This window comes from Plasmodium malariae, assembly GCF_900090045.1.
Source record: "Plasmodium malariae genome assembly, contig: PmUG01_00_33, whole genome shotgun sequence".
Taxonomy (NCBI): domain Eukaryota; phylum Apicomplexa; class Aconoidasida; order Haemosporida; family Plasmodiidae; genus Plasmodium; species Plasmodium malariae.
This window is the reverse complement of record NW_021638306.1, coordinates 5,446-23,913: the sequence shown is the minus strand read 5'-3', so window position 1 is coordinate 23,913 and position 18,468 is coordinate 5,446. Positions and strand designations below refer to the sequence as shown.

At 18.2% G+C, this 18,468-nt stretch overlaps 2 protein-coding genes and 2 pseudogenes across 4 annotated transcripts; all 4 read left to right on the top strand.

Moving 5' to 3' along the window:
* Positions 1 to 3,031: 3,031 nt before the first annotated feature.
* On the top strand, positions 3,032 to 4,276 carry PmUG01_00058900 (PIR protein; the record flags this gene model as incomplete). Its single annotated transcript, XM_029004877.1, has 3 exons — positions 3,032 to 3,049; positions 3,199 to 3,975; positions 4,112 to 4,276. The coding sequence occupies 3 exons, from the start codon at positions 3,032 to 3,034 to the stop codon at positions 4,274 to 4,276; spliced, it is 960 nt and encodes a 319-aa protein (XP_028859107.1).
* Positions 4,277 to 7,919: 3,643 nt separating this feature from the next.
* On the top strand, positions 7,920 to 8,931 carry PmUG01_00058800 (annotated as a pseudogene). Its single transcript is given in 3 exon segments — positions 7,920 to 8,006; positions 8,135 to 8,437; positions 8,452 to 8,931. Coding segments are annotated over 3 exon segments (870 nt in total).
* Positions 8,932 to 11,075: 2,144 nt separating this feature from the next.
* PmUG01_00058700 lies at positions 11,076 to 11,810 on the top strand (annotated as a pseudogene). The gene is given in 5 exon segments: positions 11,076 to 11,186; positions 11,200 to 11,304; positions 11,319 to 11,588; positions 11,603 to 11,701; positions 11,715 to 11,810. Coding segments are annotated over 5 exon segments (681 nt in total).
* Positions 11,811 to 15,617: 3,807 nt separating this feature from the next.
* PmUG01_00058600 (PIR protein) lies at positions 15,618 to 16,550 on the top strand (the record flags this gene model as incomplete). The annotated part of the gene is made up of 3 exons (XM_029004866.1): positions 15,618 to 15,623; positions 15,783 to 16,268; positions 16,398 to 16,550. The coding sequence occupies 3 exons, from the start codon at positions 15,618 to 15,620 to the stop codon at positions 16,548 to 16,550; spliced, it is 645 nt and encodes a 214-aa protein (XP_028859106.1).
* Positions 16,551 to 18,468: the final 1,918 nt, after the last annotated feature.

Below are 18,468 nucleotides of genomic sequence, written 5' to 3'. Positions count from 1 at the left end.
TTAAATAATAAGAATAATATCATGATAATGTCTATATATATAATTTATAGATTTCCTTTTTTTGTATATATAAAATAATAATTAGTGTTTATATTTTTTGATATTATTCTTTACTTTTTGTTGTAAGGTTCCTTTTACTTAACAAATTACTATATTTAGATGTATTTTTATATAAACTAATATAAAAAATTTATAATAAGATAAAATGGACTTTATGATTATATATAATTTTTTTTAATTACTTTAGTATATAATAATTCACAAAAATATTCTGATAAAATTTATATTAACATAATATATTAATAACACATGAAATTTTTTTATTCTTATGTAATATTCGCAATTATTATGGCAAGTTAAATAAGAATAAATTTTGTAACAAAATTAAAAATAAATAACACATGAAAATTAGTAATTGAATTCATATAATATTTAATATATTATTTTATATGACTTCTTAAAATATTAAATAAATTATAATATAAATATAATTATGACTACGTCATAAATAAAAATATAAATTGAAAGATGTGGATGTTTCTCTGTGCGCGGCATATATTTAAAAGATATTTTTTTATTCTGAAGATTTTAAGAAATGAATTTTTATAAATAATTTACAAAAATAAAGTATATATATCTATATGTATATAGTAGAATGCATTTTTTATTATATTTAAATTATAAACTCAAAAAGAAAATATTTGTCAAAGAAGGTCTAATGATAGTGAATGAGTGTAATAATGAAAATTTTTTATTATTGTTAAAATACAAAATATTTGTTTTAGAAAATAATAATATAAAATTTATTTTTTAATTTTTTTTTTTGTATTTTAGCAGAAAACTATGCATAATTATAATATAACAAATTTATTATATACACTATTTATTACATATATTATTATATGAACCAATTTTTTCTAGAGAAAATAAATGTAACAAAGTGCTAGAATGTTTTTATTGTGTATATGTAAATTTGAATAACTTTTTGATAAATTAATAAATTATATCATATATTATGTACAAAATAAAATAGAAACAAAAAAAATTTACACATAAATATAATCTTTTATTTACTAATGAACAAATCAAAAAGTAAGAGACATTTAACATAATAAAAAAAAAAAAATAAATATGAGCATTTAATAAAATAAAGCTCCCATTAAATAAATGATTAATGAATGAATTTTTTTGAATATATGACATTATATGTGAGGATATTTTTGTTCTTATTAATATAATTTTGTCCATAATATTATTAGCGACTCTATATTAATTTTTTTAAAGATCATAATTTTTTTACAATTGAACATTCTTAGGAATACTTATATTTATGTAACAATAATATAAACTATTTTGTAATTAAAAGTCGAAAATAATAATAAAAAAATATGTAATTCTAATAGCTAAGAGTAATCAGTATGTGTATATAGAACTGTTTGCAGAAATTAATAAAAATTAATTATATATGTTAGAGAGGTATCATAAAGATATATAATAATAATATATATTACTAATGATATATTTAAAAATGTTAAAATTAGGGTTATGTAATAACATTAATGATAATGTAAAAATAATATATTCTTATTGCAATATATACATAAAAAATAAAATTATATAATTTTAAACTAATAAAAAAGAAGTTATTAATATTTTCAAAATATAATTTATTCAATACAATATTTGTGATAGTTAAAGTTAATGCAGCTTTCCTTTTCTTGTATTATGATAAAAAATACAAAAGTATATTTATTGAATATATTAATTACTCCTTAATTTTAATGTCAAAAATAGTTATAAACATTTCACAATGCAAGGAGGTATTAAGTAAATTATATTTTCTTAATACTAATATATTTAAGGAATTTGTTTCATTATAAGCTTTCTTTTGATAATTACAAACTATGCAAATCTGATTTTATCCTAATTTTATGTTAAATAGATTTATATCAATATTTCTATATGTCACATAATAATGAAAAGTTAAGAGTAATATAAATCAATATATCTTTAAATAATTAATTATATGTAACATCATATTATTTTCATCATTTGATTAATATAATCATAATAATACAATATCTATTATTTATTGTAAATTTATAAAAATATTAATGAATAATCTTTAATATAAGTAATAATATGATGGTATATATATTAATATGTTTAATTAAAAACTTTTGAAAATAAATTTAACAATCATATTTTACTAATTATAAAAACATAATATTCCAATAAGGTGGTATAGAGAGATATTCGACGTAAATAGTATATATTAAAGAAATAACTCTTTATATATCGAGCTAAATGTATATAAGATATATATATTTTAATTTTTAATTCTAAGTTACAGAAATTTTTGCTATTAAATATTAAAATAATATTTAAGTAAATAAATTTTTCTCAAAAACATGACATGAATTTTAAGTTCAATACATATTTTCCTGATTTTTACATTTACAATGATATTATAAGTAACTTAACTAAGAGAGTAATTTATTAGGAAAATGCAACTATATATATATGAACATATCTAGTTGAATATGTTAGGTAAAAATTCCTTACATTAATTATGAAGAAACCATTTAATAAATAATATATTTTTAAGAATGTTAAATGATGAAATTGTATTCCTTCTTACATGTAATATCTTGCTATATGTATTTTAGGAGAAATATTAAATTTATGATATGTAATTATAATTTGTATCATTTTAATATAAGAACAAATTTAAAAATATTATAATTACTTTTTTATTATTATATAAAATTATCTATTGTGCTGATTACGTAACATATATAAGTGATTCCATTACATAAGTATAATTATGTTATAATAAATTGTACTTCATAAAATTGTAAAAATGATTCCTAGTAAATAATAAATTTTTACATTTTAGAATCTTTAATAAAACTTATGAAAATTATGAATATATTATGTATTTTTATATATAATATATAAATAAATATGCTTTTAGAATGTTTTTTATTCCTCCATTTTGAATATTCCAAGATTGAATATATGTCTTAAAATGCCCAGTGTACTACAGGTTTATAACTTTTTAAATTGAGAATTATGCATATTCAGTGGAATATTCTTTTTCTCATGAACTACGTTAATAAAATAAATCTGAGAAATAAGACTTTTCTAATTATGTACAATTTTTTTTTTTTTTTTTTTTTTTTTATTTACTCTAAGGAAAATTTTATACAATCGCTACCATCCAAAATTTATTATAGACAAAATTTTGAGACAAAAATCAATTATTGCTTACACTTTGATGATAATAGCAAATTTATAGAAAAACAAACTGAGGTATATAAAAATGAAAAAATTAAAAGTATTGCAGATAAGCTTATGAGGCCTTTGTGTTATGTGGCTTTTACTGATATAGGTGATAAATGTAATAAGCAATGTCATTATTTGTACTATTGGTTAGGAAATGAATTATTTAATAAATTAGAGGAAGATTCATTTTCAGAAGTTATTGGAATACTTGAGGATGTTTCAAATGTTCTCTCTGGGGGTGTTAAATGCAAATGTAATTTTTTTAAAGACGTTAATAAGGAGAAGTTTGAAAAAATGAAGATTGTGTATGATTATTGTAAAGATCACGAGAAGATTGAAAATACTTTGGAACTACATAAGAAAATATGTGATAGTAAATTTAATGAATATCTTGTTAAAGCTACTGGTGAATATGAGGAAGTGTATAATTGTACAAATACAAAACCTGAACCATATTTTAAAGAACTTAAAAAGCATGTTCCTAGTTGCTTTAATGAAAAATTACCTCGTTTGAAATGTGAAATAAAGGAAGTTTCTGCACAAGAAAAAGGTTTAAGCCAATATGATACCAATTATCTTGACCCAAAATATGTAATTAATGCATCTACCTTTAGTTCATTTCAAATTTCTCTGTTCTTTGTTCTACCCTTTGTCGGCATTTTCTTCATTGGCTTCCTACTATATAAAGTAATTATTAACATTATTTATAAAATTAAATATCATAATTTACTTCCATTTATATTTGTTTAATAAATAAACAAATAAAAAGTAACGATGAAATAATTATTATATAATCATCTTGTATATATCTTTTGAATAATAGTTTACTCCAATTGTATCATGGATACATACAAAAGTATTAAAGAAAAAATCAATTAGACGTAATTTGGATGAAGTGGATATACTAGAATTAACAGGATACACGAATGGACAAAGAAAATCAAATTTAGGTAGAAAACAACTAAATGTAGCATATCATGTCGCATGAGTAATCTTTTATGAAATGTATATATTAAGTTTATATTAAGAATAATAATTTTAACAAGAACATTTGTCCATGCATTCTTCTATTAGAAAAAAAAAAAAAAAAAATATATACATAAATTAGAACGTCTATATCAGTAGACAGAAAATTATGATATAGCAACTGATATTATAATTTACCGTAAATAAGAATACATTATTGATATATTATCATTGTAAAAAAAGTTATTAAATAAAATATACAGAGAATTAAAATTAATAAAAAAAAGGAGTGTTAAATTCGAAATTTCCATGTTTTTCGTTCTCTTAATTTATGTATCATTAGCTAAAATGCAATTAAAAATGAATTAAAATATTTGGATTATTGGAGTTTATTAAAATTAAATATTTTTTATATATAGTAGTATAGTTGAAACTCACAACTTAAAGTAGCAAAAGCCATTAAAAGAATAGTTAATTCTTTGTAATAGTACATTGTAAATAATTGTTATTATGACAAGAGGAATGTGCACTGTATAATACAGGTCATATATAATAAATCAGTAGAACAATAAATAGTATACAATAAAATAAATGATTATATATATTATAAATTCTGAAATATATAATCTAACTTTGGAAATAGCATATTCTGTTAAGTTAAATGAAATAACTTTTTATATGAATATGCAAATATCAGTTTTTCATTAGCTCTTCATATACATAACATAAATTTACATGGAAAAATAATAAATATAACTTGTGTAATTTTTATTATGAATAATTCTATAAATAAAAGCTACATCTACATAATATTCATTATATTTTTACATTAAAGAAAAATGTTATACAAAAATAAAAAAAGTTATGATAATAATAACAATTTTATAAGACATCACAGAAAAAAGAGATTTCAGCATTTTCATTAATAAAAATGATATTCCTAAACATAACATTATAGAAATATCTACTGAACGCAATTATCTATAATTAATGAAGTTTTTTGTTTTTATTATATATAAAATGATGATAAACAAAAAGTTATATTAAATAAAAATGATTAAAAATATTGTTTTATTTTTGTAATTTTATATTATATTGATAATGTTTCTTAAAAATATATTATATATAGTCAAAATATGAATATATAAGGAAACATATTTGGTCAATATATATATAATGTATTATTAAATTTATTGAAGTAAAATTAAAAGAAAAAGCATAAGATTATAGAGAATAATATATGTCAGCGCTATAATAAAAGAATAGAATAATTTAATCAAATCAATGATCCCATTAAACCATCTATGGATGAAAGAAAAAAAAAAGTATTACAATTATTTTACAATAAAATTCAAAATTGTTGAACTTTGAAATATATATTATCATAGGAAATATATACTGTAAAAATAGGATATTAGTAATGTGTAAGGGTTAAAAAATGAAAAAAGTATATTATACAAAAATTGAATTATATATATAAATAAAATAAATTAAGATTTATATAAATTACGTAATAAAAATAGTAAGAAAAGGTAACAAAAGAAATAAAAATAGAAAAACAACTAAAAAATGTTCATTGTATATGCACCTTAGATCTACAATTTCTTTTTTTCTTTTATAATTTAATTTTTACAAAAGTAATTTTCCTAGGAAAACTGCTATAAATTATCAGTATATTATTAAAATAATACATTTAATATATAATATTTCTATAACTACCTACTACTCTAAATGAATCAAAGAATAAGTAATAAAAACTTACAAATATAAATATTACTGTTCTCAAAATTATATTTAATAAAACATCAAATTTATTTTATTTATATTAGTTGCACAAGAGTTACTATTTAATATATTATTTTTGGAGTATTTACGTATAAATCATAAATGCCTTATTTCAATGTCCTTAATATTTAAAAGAAAAATATTTATACATAAAAAAATTTCCTGAGTTTTAGTATATTTTTTGTATATAAAATTTTGTATTTTTAAACTGTATTATTTTATATTGTAAATTCTTCCATATAAAATTATGCATTTATTAATGCTGTAAACATCAGTATATCTTCATTAAAATATTAAGTTTTATTTGGAGTAAATGACTTAATTATATAAAAATAATAAATGACTTTAAATTTATATACGATCTTTTTACGTGATATTTATTTTTCTTAAAAGTGGTATTCTTATACTCAAATTAACATATAGGATTAAGTCAAATATTTTTTTTGGTAATTGTGCGATTTGCATATATAAAAATGCATACCTTGGAATATAAAACAGCTTAAATATTTAATTTGTTTTTGCAAACATATAGTTCGAGCTGGAATAATTAAGGTATATATATAGATAAATGAAAGTAAAAAGGTTCACTACATTACAAAAAAACATTTTAATATATATCTTAGTACTTTTTCATTTTTGTGTTACTATTAAATGTTACAATGCTTTAAGTAATTATTTTCTTTTTCGCAAAATCCATACTTGTGTGTATAAAATAATTTTAGTTTATGTTTTAAAATACTGGAAAGAAATTTCAAATATATTAGTATAAACAAAATATTTAGCTATAATATATATAAGAGATCATTAATTTTGACTAATAAAGTATATCACAAATAAATTAAATGATTCATACATTAAGGATAATATTAGTGAAGTTAATAAATTGTTGATTTAGTTTAGTTTTACAAAAATTATTAGTATTTCTATGAAAAATTAAATTGAGAACCAAAAAGATTTTTATTTTTATTCAAGATAGTGTTAAAAAAATGCATTACTAATCTATGATTATTCTGCATTTAAACATTTTATACTAAAATTACTTCTTTTTTTTTTCAAATATATTTCTTGTAAATATATATATTTAATTAAAAAAAAAAAAATTATGAATTTTAAAGAATATCAATTACAAATGAAGATATAAGTTAAACTTATCTAATTATAATTATATTCAAGAACTATTTTACGACAATAAAAAAATAATCATTATTTTCCTTTTGAGAAGAACATATTAGTTTTATAAATCTCGTAATATATAATTAATTTGATATTTTTAACATGTATTTAAACAAAAAAAAAAAGCATGTGTTATGATTAGTAAAACAAAGAAATGTTCACAAAATATATATATTTTTAATTTTTTAACACTTTTGTTTCATTGTTGTAAATACTAATTTTTTGTTTATTAATAATAACTACATTTTCCGAAATATAATATTTATAAAATTATAATAATTCCTAGGGAAACTTAAAAATAGTAATTATTCAAGAAACATCTAGAACAATAACATATACCTATATTTTATATATTGTACATTATATATAAATTTAATATTTTTTAATAATTAAAAATAATGAGAAAAAAATTGTTTAATCACTCTATTATGTAATTAAAGTAAATGTTGTGAATATATATGAATGAATTGAAATCCTGTATTTTTACTTATCGTTAATTTTTTATAAATAATATCAATAATGTAATTTTAAAGAATCTTTTTATAGGTATTTTTTTTTTTAATAAGTAGTAAAATTTTCTATACATTTTAATTAAAAAAAAAAAAATATTAATAAAAATTATAGAGGTATATTTTTATTGTTAAAAGTGCCTAAGGTGATGTTCATTTTTTCTTTATTTTATATATTACAATATTAGAGTCTATAACATGAAACAAAGTATTGAGTTCGCATGTTTTATCAAAATTTTTATGTTTATCATTTTAATTTGGACGTGTCATTTTTACAGTAACATGGTACCATAAAAGTTTTTTGAGAGAATTTGTTTTATTCATATTTACATTGTTTATTTTTATTAATTATTTTTTTGGAATGGGAATATTTATCCACTTATATATGAAATATTCACATTTTTTTTTTTTAGAGCACGTTTAACAAAATTTTGCACGATAAGTATAGTTCTGCTGAAAAATTATATAAAAGAGTTTATCGATTATTAGGAATTTATACAGACGATATTTATCCATATGTTGGAGATTTAGAATTAAAGATACTATATAATAAAAAAAAAAAAAACGAAAAATTAATTACAATTGATAATGAAAAATGGGACGAAGAAAAAAAAGAAAAAATATATAAAATCTCATTAATTAAAACAAAATTAATTAAGCGACTTATGAAAAATAGATGTACCATGTTTCATAATTCATATAAGCACTATGAAAAAAAAAAATAATGAATAAACTTGATGATAAAGTTTTTTTAAAAAAAATGATATTAATTATGGATAAGGATTACAAAAAATTAAAACGTAGAAAATACGGATTAAGGCTTTTTATATTATTCCTGTGATTCGTGGTGGTATTAATGATACCTATATTAGATTTATCCATTGATCGTTTATTGATTTTATTATATCATTTATTAGAATATAGTGCACCAAATGGTTCAGAAGCTCCGTCATCTGGTCCTGTAGGCCCGGCGAATTCTTCATGGTCTTCTTATTTTCCACAAAATCCTTTTGTACTATACAAAGCCTGCAGTATTTTAATCTATTGTGTACCAGTCTTACTATTGAGTATTATACTTATAGTATGAATTTTTTATTATTATAAAAAAGTTATAAAACATAAAAAATTAAGTCATTGGAGGCATTCAATGAATGTTAAGGAATGCGTTTATTTTTATAAAAAAGCCTTTAGTGTTATATACTACATGTAGTATATTTAATAACATATTAAATATAAGAATAATTTATTATATTTTATACATGAACCTATGTATACTTAGTCATATGTGTATGTAACTATAAAAAAAATACGTCTTTATTTTTTTTGTAAATTTTGAATGTTTGAAAGTTTTTTAATTAGTAATTTGATATACTTTTTTATCCAAATTGAATAGTATTGCAGAACACATATATTTTTATACACATAAATTTTCAATGAAAAATATATATTTGTACGTTAAAATTAATATATAACATCACAATTAATATTATTGTATTAAAGTCACTTATTAATTTATGTTATAACTGTAATATTTCTGCATTATATTTTTTATAATATTCAAGTATAGAATTATTTAATATTTTAAGATTATTAAGAAAACGAATTATTATTTTTAAGTTAAAATTTTAGCGTGCATTGTTACTTACATTATGAATGTAAAAGATTATATTATGTTGTAATTTTTTTTTTGTTTTTATTTTAACTTTAAAATAATATTTTAAATATCTTTTTATTTGTTTTTTCTTAATTTATCATTATTATATTAATTGATTCTCTTCAAGAATAATATTTAAAAAATAAAATAAAATAAAATTTGGGATTTTTACAGTAATTTCTTGTTCTTATATTCATTTAATAGTTTTCATTATCTGATTTAGATCACATACATAGCGGAAATAATTTATCAGATCATTTGAGTTGTATGAGTATTATTAGAAAAAAGAATTTTCATTTATTTGTAAAAATTTTTTTTATCTGTATCGGTAAAATTATTCTTTTGACAAAATATGTTTGTAAAAGGCAAAATAAAACTAATTTATTAGCTCAAAAAATGTCACGATAAAATTTACTAAATAATACATTTTGGTAAATTATATTGTTACACTGCATTAGGTCTAGTTTATATATAATAATTTATATATTGTCATTAATATAAATATATTATTTGGAATTTTTCTTAATTACGGTAAATGAATAAAACATTCGTATATTAATTTTACTGTGTTCTTATTTTTAACATTATAATATATTAATATTTTTTCAAATATATATATGTAGGTAAAAACTAAAAACATTATGAAGATTAATTTTAAGAATCTTCCTTTAGAAATAATTGTATAAATTAAATTTAAATAAAAATTAAATTTTTTAAAAATATAACACAATAATAAAGAATAAGCTTTATTACTTTTAAAATATATATAGTTATTAATAAATTCAATAATACCTTATAAATTAAAATTTCTAAGTATATTTTAAATCATAACATAAAGTTCTTGCTTATGCGAAAACTAAAAAACATTTTATATTTTAAAAAACGTACAAGTTTTAAAAATTGGCTATATTAATTATTAGAATTATTGTATAGTTACAACAATTAATACATTATAAAATAAATAACTCATTTATTCAATGTGTAATATTTTAGAAATAAGAATTGATAATAGGAAAACATTATTAAAGTTAAAAATTACTATCCTTATATACAAGATATTGGAATACATATATATTCTATAAGTTTAATGCTGTAAATTAAATAAGTATTTCAAAATATTAATATATAATATATTCTTTTTATCATTAAAAAGTTTATATAAAAAAAAATTTTAATTCCTCGACTATATTAAATAATTAACGTATACATTTTGAATATTTATGAGTGAATTAAAATTATTGTATATGATTTAATGTCATTTTTTAATCATAATATAAATATTAAAAATTTATAATATATTTTTAAAGATGTTTTATTTTGGTTCTCATTATAAAATCTATTTTAGTTATTTATATATTATTATATACCTAAGAAGAAATAATAATCAAAAAGTGAAAAAACACATGGTACGATTTACGTTGAATGTATAACACTTATTATAAATATAATACATTCTGAATATATTACAACTTTAGAAAACTATATGATGGAACACAATATATGGTTTTTATTTTTTAAAATTTCTGTATATATAACTTTTACTTGGATATGTCACTTTTACAATGAGGAGATGCGAAAACTTTATTGGAATATCTTTGTATTATTTATATTATTACTGTTTATTATTATTAATCCTTTTTATTTTTTTTGTATAAGTATATTTTTTTATTTAAATAAGAACTATTTACATTTTTTTTTCTTTTTATAATTATTTAAATAAATATTTAGATGATAAATGTAATATTGCTAAAAAATTATATACAAAAAATTATCGATTATTAGCAAAATATGAGCAGGGTAAGAACTTTTTCATCGTAAATTTTTAATGAAGAAATACCACATAATGAAAAGGCACAAAAAAAATGTATAACTAATAATAAAAAAGGGACAAATGGAAAACAAAACCCCTCAAATAGTAGTTATATATTGAGGAATACGATAGAAATAATGAGACACGTATATCTGGTATTTCTAAAGAAAAAAAGCATCCCAGTTTTAAAAAAAAAATATTTAAAGAACTTGATTATAAAGACTACCTTAAAAACGTCAAGATAACTGATGATAAAAAATATAAAACACTATATTGTAAAAAAATAAGAATACGAATTGCTTTACTTTTGTTATTTTTCTTGGTATAGGTACTACCCATAGTGGATCTTTCATTAGAGAAAATTACAAAGGGTAGATTATTGGGTTTATTAGGCTTGTTAAACGCCAAAAATGGAACTGTAACTTGAATGTCTACTGTTGACGTAGAGGGGGGTTTGATAACATGGTTCAACATAGGAAAATGGGGTTCATCAAAAGCAATAACTCTATCAACTATTTCGTTTTATTGCTTACCCTTCTATATATTTGTTGTTATATGTATTGTATATATGGTTTATTACAATAAAAAAGTTATAAAATATGAAAATGTTAAGTTCACAAAAAGAATAAATAAGAAGTAATAAGAATTTTTCCTTAAAGATGAATTTAACATATAGTCATATCTTTAGTGATATATTTAACAATTATAACAATAAATATATTTGTTTTATAATTACACCTATATATATGGTTGTTTTATAGGGGAAAAGAAGAAAAATATGTTCTTAGTTCTTTTGCCAATTTGAATTTTTGACTGTTTGAATAATTTTCAATTTTTATTTTAAAAAATTATTTCAGCTTAAATAAATATTTTGTCTCCATATATATATTCATGTTAAAGTAGATTTTATAAATAAAATATATATGAGTTAAAATTAATATATAATGGAATAATTTATATAATTTTGGTAGTGTTTCTTTTTATTTAATTAATAATTTTCTTTTTTTTTTATCAATTCTAAAATGATTATGTATTTAGGTTATATAAGAAAATGTATTATAATTGTTAACCATAAATATGTTTTTTTTGCATTCAGTGTGTGTGCATGAATACTTATGTTTTACAATGATTAGTTTATATTACTTTTCTTTTTTTCAGAGAAAAAAGAATGTTATTATTTTTTCTATAAAATATATTTTATGCGAAATATTTATAAAAATTATTAATTGTAAAAATCGTTTTAACACACTTAATTTTTTATACAGTCTAGATGTGAAATCTTTTATATATCTAAATAATGTAATTTTTAGTTATATATTATTTTTAACTGTTAACAAACATGGGTATTCTAAATCATTACAATTATGTGAATTTTTTAGACCAAATGAAGTATTACTTTTGTAAATATTTGTGCTATTTATTCAATATTTAACAAATTACATTAAAATATATTATATTGAAAATATATATTTAAGTATATATATATATTCTATTTATTTTTTATATCATTAAAGGATTAAATAATTGGATAATAATTAAAAAATATTAATGGAGAGTTTGTTGAATTTTGTTCTAAATATCATTTATTTGGGATTAAATAATTGAAGGTTCATATATCATATAGTAATATAATATGTTCTATTATTTTCGTATTTTATCAAAAATTACATTAAATATATTGAAATAACATTACATAATACAAAATGTTCGGTTTATGTTATATTATAAGTTTTCTTAGACTACTTAAACACTCTAACATTAATGCCTTAATATATTTTTTTTAAATATATTCTTTATACTTTTAAAATATTATAATTCTTATATATATTCAGAATAGAGGATAAAACACGAATATACTTAATGAATATCTATAAATTATTACAGAAATATATAAATATTCCTATTGGGGATGCATGTTAAAAATTATGTTGAATAAATGTTAAGAATTAATAGGAAAATAGTTATATCTTACGAAAAAACTATATATGTCTGTATAAATTTTAAATTAAATATATAAAAATTATATAAAGGATAACAATGGATTTACAAAAATATATACATTAAAGTTCAGGTTATAATAAATTGTGTTTTGGAATATAAATAAATTCTCATATTTCATAATAGTAGCAAAAAGTAAATAAAAATAAAACAATATACTTATTATATATATTGTAACTTGATAATCTGAAAATGCATATATTAGTGTAAAAAAAGATTTTAATAAAAAATATTTTTTAATAGATAGTATATTATATATAAAGAAAATTTTATAATAAAATAGAGTATATATATATAATAATGAATATGCTTTATATATTAAATAGTTTTTACTATATTATTAACGAAAAAAGTTTATGTGGTATATTTCAATATTTTTAATGTAAACATAATAGTAAAATAGAACTTATCTTTATTAAAAATTACATATATTAAAAAATATTCTTAAAAAAATTAAATTCTTTAAAAAAAAGTAAATAATTTTATTTAATGACATTTTAATAGAACAGTGCATTTTTTATATTTTAAAAAAGTTTTATGATATATATACATAAATAATTTTGTATATAAATTTGTATTACTTTTACATTAAGATTCTTATTATTTTTACTTAAACAAAATTATCTTATTTGTAGTATAAAAAGTAAATAATAGTAAAATACATTGTAGCGTCATCGTATATAATTGAAAATAAATTTACATTTTTTTCAAATATTTGTAATTACAATATAAAGAAAAAGAATTTTTAAAAGTACATATTTTTAGAGTATATTTTATTTTTTTAATTTAATTGCAAAAATTCTAAGTTTTGTTTTGGAAAATAAATTAATCGCTTTTATAGAAAAATCACTATGAAAAAAAAAAAAAAAGAGAGAATAAAAAAGTACCTGAGACGAATTTTAGAGCAATAAGCTTTAAAAATATAATTTGCAATAATTGAATATTATAAATTAGTTTATTCATTACTAAAATACAAAGTCTCTATGAATTCATTATTTTTAACATTTTTTGGTGTTCATTAAGGATATACAATTATGTCAAAATATTAGTAATGTTATAATATCTATATAATACTACTTTATATAAGAGAATATTATCTAACTGTTTAATTTTATTTTTGATGAAAACATTATATTCACACAAGATAAATTTGAAGTCATTATGAACTTAAAAAAATCATTTTAAAGTAACACTTAATATATTACTTAAAGATATACAGTAATATTTTATATTTACCTTATTTAAAAAAAAGAAAGAAATTTCCCTTTTATACTTATGATAATTTTTCTTATACTTATATTTAGATAAATATAACATGAAATTGAGCAATATTCAGAAATATGTTAATTTTTCGTACAAAATTTAGATTTTCAATATTTATATTATTTCATGAGGGCATATGACATTATTATTTTTATCTTCATGAATTTTATATATGAATTATTATAAGAATTGATAATAGTAATAAAAATAATAAGAAATCTTATATTTCTTTTTGGTTTTTATGGAATAAAATGGATTTTATACTTTCTGCTATTTTATACAAAACTATAGTTTATTTCATTCTAGAATTATCTAATTAATCGGTAACGGTATTTTTTATTTACTTGAAATTTAGTTTTCTATAGAATATTTTATGTTATATTAATCTCTAAATTCATGATTAAATATTGCATGTATTTATAATAATGTAAACATAATTTTATGGTGAAATGATCAAGTAATAACATTTAAAGATAAAATATACTACTGGAGCGATAGAAATGTTTGGATTAATAAATTTTTGGAATTATACGTGATAATAGGTAAAAAAATTTAAGAATTATTCAATTATTATTTTATTTCATATATATATAACAATAAGAATGATTATATAATATATATATTACTGTTTTTTTGCTTCCGATTTATGTCCTAATAAATGATATATTAAAGAACTTAGGTTAAAATGTAGTATGGGTTTTTCGTTATCTATGAATTATTATTAAATAAAAAAGGTTTTTACTTTTATTATTGTTATTATTATAAATAAATTATATTTATCAAAAATACTTTGAATAAGTATTTTGAAAAAAGTAAAATTTCATAGTACGCGATATTTTCTTTGAATTCTTATTTAAATGGCACTTTATTCTTTAAGATATATATTATAAGTAATTAATACAAAAAATACATAAAGATCAATTTTCCAAGAATTTTTATATTAAAAATGGTTTTGCATTTTTTTAGTTATTAAAAGAAGTATTATTTAAAAATTTCAATGTATTTATTTTATTATTAATAATTAATAAAAATTTTATATATTATTTTCTTAAGTATTGCGGAAAAAAATATAAATATTAATATGTTTTTACATAAAACATAAACAACTATGTGCGGGAATATTAAAATTTCTTATGGATAATTTAATCACATCTAGTTTTCTCTTGTAAGGATGGTGGTAAGTATATAATTATACATTTAATATACCTAAAAATGTTTATGAACTAATTTGAATATTATGACGCATAAATTATTTCTTATTAATGTCTTAAACTTTTTTTTGCACTTGTATTATTTTACTTTTATTTCATTTTAGTTTTTTACTTTAACTTTTTAGAAATTAGAAACAAGTAAGATAGAAAAATTGAGACTTTTTTTTGAAGAAGATACGATACCTTCTGATTTTACAGAAAAATTTTCCTCATTCTCTTCATTAGAGGGAATACATAATAATTTATATAAAATTGGTTACAAGCTTCATAATAATTTCAAAAGTAGACTATCAAATGGAATGTTAATTGGTGAAGGTGGTAATGATACAATTAGTGCTGAAGATTACTGTGAGTTATTGAATGAATGGTTAAACCAAAAAAAAAAACATTATATAAATGAAGGATCTAATTGTGAAGAAAGCGCACAATTATGGGAAAAACACATTGAAGAATTGTGGGAACCAATAAGAACGTATGTAGGTGATAATGTTTTGTGTAATAGAGATACAACTACTTATATTTGTTCTGCGTCACCTGATTTGAAGACTGCTTTATCTGTGGGTTTTGCACTTCTGGGAACTTGTCTTATTAGTTTTTTTTTTTTGTATAAGGTATTATATGAATTATCGTTAAATATAATAAAATTTTAGGACAAAGATTGTTCTTAATTTTTATTTAAATAATATTATTAATATATACGTACATAATATATTTCATTATTTTTTCATATTATATAATAGTTTAGTCCCCTTGGTCCCTGGATTAACAATAATATAAAGAAAAAGAAAAGAATAACAAAAAACATATTTTCTGAAGAATCATCTGGATCATTCGAAAGATCTTCTAAAAATGGAGAAATTACTATAGGTTATCATTTTGTAGAAGATTCGTAATTTATATATAATGTGTTTTGGTGGTTTCTTTTCATAATAATATGAAGAATGAAAAGGATAATACCTGGAATGTTCCACTGTTCAGTAAAAAAAACAATAAATAATATAATTACCATATAAGTAACATATATTTAAGTTTAAAAAATAATGTTTTACTTATATTATTATACGTTATTCATAATAATGTTATTTTGAACATAATCTATTACAAATAATTCTATTATATTAAAGATTAGGGAAAAAATTTAGGATTAATATAACATATTTTACTTAATAAAATATATATTTTTTTAGAAAAATATAATTAGCTATATTTCTGTTATACTATTCTCTATAAAATATTACTAAAATGTTTATATGCCTCTTGCAGTCACTTAAATCTATAGGAGATAATATATTTTATATTGCCATCTGCTTCCGTTGTTATCATTTTTATGAGTTGAGTATTATTTTATTAAATAAATAAAAAAACAACTATAGGATATATTAATTTTAATGTACAAATTTTTAATAAGTTTTCTAAAATAATTTTAAATAAATAGAAAAAAAACATGATGAAAAAATTATTTTTTCAGAATATTAATAATATACTTTCTAGTTTAACTAAGTTAAATATTTATATAAATTATATAATATATATTATGTTATGAAGTTATATAAATAACATATATTTTATTTTTTATAAATGAAATAATTATAACAAAATATATTATCATTTTTTTCAATTACTTCTTATTATATTATTCATGTATTTTTACTATATATAAAGAAACAATAATAAATAATAGTATTTCTCTTAAAAATATAAGGAAATGATAATGAATAATTCTAATATATATTTATTTATATATTGATGTTATAAATATACCATTATTATTATTTGTATTATAGATTATATATACAGCGTAACGGTAATAACGCGAATTAATTATCTTAATATTTCTTAAATGTATAATTGTATATTCATATTTAATTTTAAAGTGAAATATTATTTTTACTAATACATGCGTAAGGAATATATTTTCATTACTTTTCTATATATTCATATTTAATATATTTATATATATATTTATTTTTTTTACGTAAATATTTAGGAGAATTATATATAAGAAATAGGCAAAAGAAAAAAGATCGGAAATATATATGTAATGAAAAATTATTATGTGATCCATCTGTTTTATTATAACATTATTAATTATTATGATTTATTAATTTTAATTCTATATATGTCTTCTGTATAAATAAACTGTATATGTATATGAGATTAATTATTTTATTAACATTAACATTTCATTATTAATAATTTAGTTGTTACTTATATTACTTTATTTATTTTGTCTGGTATGTACTCGTTGGCAAACACAGAATGTATATTCCATATAATTAAATGAATTTTATTTTAAGAACAAAACTATGTTGCTCAATGTAGTTATTGATTGTGGCATATTAATATAACTTATATTAATTAATTAATTTTATTAAGTATAAATAAAGTTGTCTAAAAATCAAATATTATCATTTTTAAAATATATAATTTCAAATGAAATATATTGTTATATAATAGAAAATTTAGAAAATAGAAAAATAATAAATGAGAAAATGGCACATGAAAAAATTCATAAATCTTTTGAATATATTTAAAAAAATAAAGATCTATGTACAGATAAAATGATAAGTAAATATAAACAACATCGAATTCATAGTAATGTTCAAGAATTTTCAGCGGACGTACAATATAAATAAAAAATTATATTTTACATAGTGTAAAATAAAAAATGAATCCGAAAGGATAACGTATAAGAGGAGAAATTAATGAAATTGGTATAAAAAAATGAATTCATGAAATTACAAATATCTTATATAATTTTTAGATAATTGGAAAACATTAAAGAATAAATAAAGAACACATAGCAATTAG